The sequence below is a fragment of the Sinocyclocheilus anshuiensis genome, unplaced genomic scaffold, assembly GCF_001515605.1.
Source record: "Sinocyclocheilus anshuiensis isolate Anshui unplaced genomic scaffold, SAMN03320099.WGS_v1.1 scaffold1638, whole genome shotgun sequence".
NCBI classification, from domain to species: Eukaryota; Metazoa; Chordata; class Actinopteri; order Cypriniformes; family Cyprinidae; genus Sinocyclocheilus; species Sinocyclocheilus anshuiensis.
The window spans coordinates 622625-627695 of record NW_015542885.1 but is presented as its reverse complement, the minus strand read 5'-3'; the positions used below and the strand labels follow the sequence as shown (position 1 = coordinate 627695).

Here is a 5071-nt window from a genome sequence, read left to right as displayed (position 1 = left end):
TCTAGTAGATTGTGAAAGAACGATTATCAGTTCCACACACAGAGATATATAAATTCTACATTTATTTAAATGAGGGAAAAAAACTTCACTGGTATCGGTTCGGTATCGGTATCGGCCAATACCGAACCCTAGGTATCGGAATCGGTATCGGAGGCGAAAAAGGCGGATCGGAGCATCCCTAGTTTAAGCAGATTAAATGATTGGAGAAGTCTATCATACGTCACACTTAAGGATGAAATTATCTATGAAAACTTTGAATAAAATCTACTTAAATGTTTTGAGCTGGATCATTTGCATAAATTTGTATTTAAGCAGAAAAATACAATATTTGAGGAATATCAGTGCAATTCTCGATTGCAAAAACTGTAAATAATAATAAAATATTTATACAAAATGATATATAGAATATATAAATTAACTGATTTCTTGCAACTGGTCCATCAGAGTCTGTTTTGATATTTATCATATATTATCATAGACAGCAAAGAATACAAAAACTTTTTTTTTTAAAACCTAGCAGATGGAGGCATTTCAGTAGACAGGCTTGTCTTCCTACCTCTGGATAGTGTCAGATAAGGTGTTTTTGACTTATTGACACACATACACAGAGAGTGCCACTTAGCTTCCAGATATCTTTTGCTTTTGTACAGTATATTTTGTTGCCAGTGACTGCAAGTATGCGTGTGCATGATTTGTAATGTGTTTTTTTACAGGATTGCCAGTGACTGCAAGTATGCGTGTGCATGATTTGTAATGTGTTTGTTTACAGGAGGAGAGGTGACCACTCCAAGGTTCACACAGTATTTCCGGGGAAGCCTCTCAGGCTTGACTATCCGACCTGGGAAGATCGCAACACAAAAGGTGATCTCCTGCCTACAGGCTTGCAAGGAAGGCCTGGACATCAGCTCGCTTGAGAGTCTGGGAAAAGGCATAAAGGTACATGCGCACGCACACACACACACACACACACACACACATACATATATGAAAGCCTTTCATTGGAAAGATTATAGGCATTCCATTCTTTGTCCATCTCTTTAATATCATCTGAATATATTTGAGATTCCTTTGATGTCAGTCATTCCCAGCCATCATTTATTCATCTATATGTAAATGTGTTGACTCGTTCATTTGCTCCTTTGCGTTTAGGTTTTTTTTTTCCCTCTCTCTCGATTATGAAAATTGTCTCTTTCTCACACTGTCTTGATCCCTCTCAGTTCCACTTCAACCCGGCTCAGTCAGTGCTGGTCATGGAGGCAGATGACTTGGAGAGCATCAACACAGCCATGACAAAAGTTTCCTACATCAACTCTCGGCAGTTTCCCACTCCCGGTCTGCGCAAACGCCACATAACCACTACAGACCAGTGAGTACTGCACTAAAAGTCAAAAACATCCCATCAAGCATCACAACATCAGCTCATAAAGACTTCAATAGATTGATAACGCGGCAATTAAATCTCTACAGGATGAATACTAAGTATAGGAGTAAATATTCGAGCGAATGATTAAGTGTAATTAGCTTGCATCTTTGGGGTTCATTTAAAGTGTTAAGTGCTTTGAATGTGTGATGATCATTTAATTTTTTTTTTATCTCACAAGCAAGTGTTGTAAATAAAAGCAAGGCTAGATGTTTATGAGTGAAGGATGAGCGGCAGCAGAAGGTTTTCTCTGATCAATACTACAGAGCTAAGGGATGAGGTTGCCTTGGTTACCGATAACATCTGTCTTACACTGCATGATTCTCAAGTACCTGTATCTAATCTGGCTCTGCCCTTAACTCATATCCACATATCCCAAAGAAACTTTCACCAGCAAAACTGAGTAGAGGTGAAGAGAAAATAAAAGAGTTTTTTTCTCCAAAGTGTAGCCCTACTGAAAAATACAGCTTATACCAGGGCTGCATGATTAATTGTATTTTAATCAGGATGACGATTACTGCTTCTCTTGATTAATTAACCATAATTGCCTGCTGGTTATTTATCCTGAAAGTTTTTTTCATTTGACATTTTTGTTATCTCTCAATGGTAACAAGCCTCCACAAGGTTTCACGCTTGGGGTTGCCAGATGTCAGGAGCTTAAATCCTCCAATTGAAACTTTTCTCTTAAGTCTCTAAAGATGAATGTTTTCTGCCCAGTGTTTTACTTAATCTACCTAACCCGGCAACCATGCACACATTCTGTACTGCAAAAAGGTGCCGATTGTTGTTTTAATAGAAAAACGGTTTTTTTAAGAGATGCCTGGTAAGGTTTTACCAGTTTTTGTAAAGAGTGTGTTAATGCATAAGCTATGATAAATATAATAAGTTAGGAATTTATATTAGGTTGTCATTCTCTTTATTCGTGCTTATGTGAAAGTGCAGTAATTCTGAAATTAAATTTCTCAAATGAGAACAATTGTCATTAATAATCATCAAATTGGTCTGGTTTGCAAGTTTAAGAGAGGTTTTGGGCACTTAAAACTGCCTAAACCAGCTGCTCACAAGCTGGGAGACCAAATAGACCATCTTAAAACCAGCTTATAACCATTACATTTATGCATTTGGCAGATAATTTTATCCAAAGCCGCTTACATTACATTTAAGACATACAATTTATCAGTTCATGCATTCCCTAGTAATTGAACCTATGACCTTGGTATTGCAAGAGCCATGTAGTGTTTGAGCTATAGAGTTAATAGCAAAGCAACTTGGCTGAAGCTGTTATTTTCAGCAGCATGTAGTGTTCTGGCAGTGCTCTTGTGTCTGTGGATAATGGACAGGCCTGCTGGTGGTGATGACTGTAGTGAGACCAGCCGAAGAGAACATGAAAGGCCATGATGAAATAAAATCGGCTGTGTCAGAGAGCCAGCCTCCGCAGTACAGTACAACACAATTAAAGATACTGTCACACAGCACAGGTCAGAGAGTTACAACACAGCTCTGCACAATACATAGCTTAAAGGAAATCATACAAAAATGAGTATTCTGTCATCATTTATTGTCCCAAACCTGTATGACTGACTTTCTAAGCTATGTATAGTGACCACAGCAGATCCACTTTTATTTTATTGAAAAGAGCAGCCTGGACATCTGACCTAAACATCTGATTTTGGGTTTCACACAAAGCCATATAGATTTGGAACAACATGAGGGTGAGTAAATGATGACAGAATTTTGTATTTTTGGGTGAACTACCACAACATATTGCAGTATATTGTAGAATAACACACTACTGTTACCCCACAGCAGAGCAGAAAATGGTGCAGAGCAGGACTTCCAGCTGTTAATGTGACATCTAAAGCAATGTGATAATATACTAAGACTTTACAGGGGTTACTTCTTGTCTCATTTTAATGGTGATCTTACATTCTTTTATCTCTTTTTTCTCACTGTATATCTCTCTCGTCTTGTCGCCACCATCCTCTCACAGTAAAATGCACAGAGGCTTTACTATCAAGTACTTCAGGTCAATAATTGGGGAAGATGATGGTTCGATGGTTCTTGTTTATTGATCATCACCTGGACTCCCTTTCATGTACAGAAGTTATTTATTTTGTAGATTTCACACAATAATTGTGATTCAAGCTGCGGATTGAAATGCCTACAAAAGCTCAGTTGTTGAGCTGAATAGCTTTTCCACAACTTTTTTTTTTTAATATGGTTTCTGTTGCAGCATACAGGAGAGAGATCTAAACTGATAATTAAAGGGGACATTGGATGCCCATTTTCCACAAGTTGCTATGGTTCTTTAGGGTCTTCATGAAATGTCTGCAACATACTTTGGTTAAAATTCCTCAATGGTCGTGTAAAACAACACCCTTTTTATCTTGTCAAAAACAGCTCTGTTCACAGCAACCCGTTTCGGTTTTTAAATGCCAATGAGCTACTGCTCACCCCATCCCTCTCTTCCGTGACAATTTGCAAATAATCATAAAAATAAAAAGTGTGAGACTTCTTCTGGAGGTGCAGCTGGATCACGAACAGTGGGTACTGATCCATCCTTGTGCTTTAACTTTTTAGCAAAACCTGCCTTGAATTGTCTCTCATTCAAAAAGTAGTATGGAGAATTGTTTTTTTTAACATGGAGTAAAATTATTTGCACAAACATAAACAAATTTAGGTGTATTTGGTGGTGCGTTACCATCAAAAACAAAACTAATCCACTGCGTCCTCAGTGGCTCTGATGTCGGGAGAAAATGAAAACTCTTATTTTACATTCAACTACAAAACACCTGCATTTCTTACAAGACGTTGTCGCTACAGCTGGCAGAGGGTGGAAATATTCATATAAATGCTCTTCTTTTGAACTTTCTATTCATCCAAGAATCCTGAATGAATCATAGTTTCCACAAAAATATTAACCGTTTTCAACAATGTTGTCGCTACAGCTGGCAGAGGGTGGAAATATTCATATAAATGCTCTTCTTTTGAACTTTCTATTCATCCAAGAATCCTGAAAAGAAATATCATAGTTTCCACAAAAATATTAACCGTTTTCAACAATGTTTCTTCAGCACCAAACAAACATATTATAATGATTTCTTAAGGATCATGTGACACTGAAGACTGGAGTAATGGCTGTTGAAAATTCAGCTGTCATCTCAGAAATAAATGTTAAAATATATTGCAATAGAAAACAATTATTTGTAATTGCATTATTTTTACCATTATTTTGGATTTAAAAAAATGAAAATGCAGCACTTCTGAAACTGCTAGCTAAATTCCCGAGGTTTTGTGGGTGTCCTTTTCTCTTTAGAGACGCTTATTTGATTGTCAAGGGTGAAAGGATCGTGTCATCTGACAGCAGTCTAATGAAACCTATTGGATCCAATCACACATGGCTAATACGTATCCAAATGAAACTTTAGCGTGAAGAAAGTGAGAGTGGGAGAAAATGAAAAGAAGAGAGAGGCTTCTACACTTGTCTAGTGTGCACTGGTGAAGAGGATTGCCTAAATAAGAACAGACTTCCCTGGTCGATAGTGGAGTGAGCCGTAACTCTTGTAATAGTGGTAGTCTGGCTTAGACCAGCTCCCAATATCCTTAAATCAGCCCTGTAAATAAAGCAAGATTGTTGGCCTTTTTCACAAA

At 37.6% G+C, this 5071-nt stretch overlaps 1 protein-coding gene across 1 annotated transcript in view; it reads left to right on the top strand.

Moving 5' to 3' along the window:
- The window catches only part of LOC107694660 (calsyntenin-2-like), a 209991-nt gene that overhangs the window by 193170 nt on the left and 11750 nt on the right, over positions 1-5071 (top strand). The window contains exons 11-12 of the mRNA XM_016494346.1: positions 770-936; positions 1218-1366. Of these exons, the coding sequence (XP_016349832.1) occupies positions 770-936; positions 1218-1366 (316 nt within the window). The remainder of the gene's footprint in view (positions 1-769; positions 937-1217; positions 1367-5071) is intronic.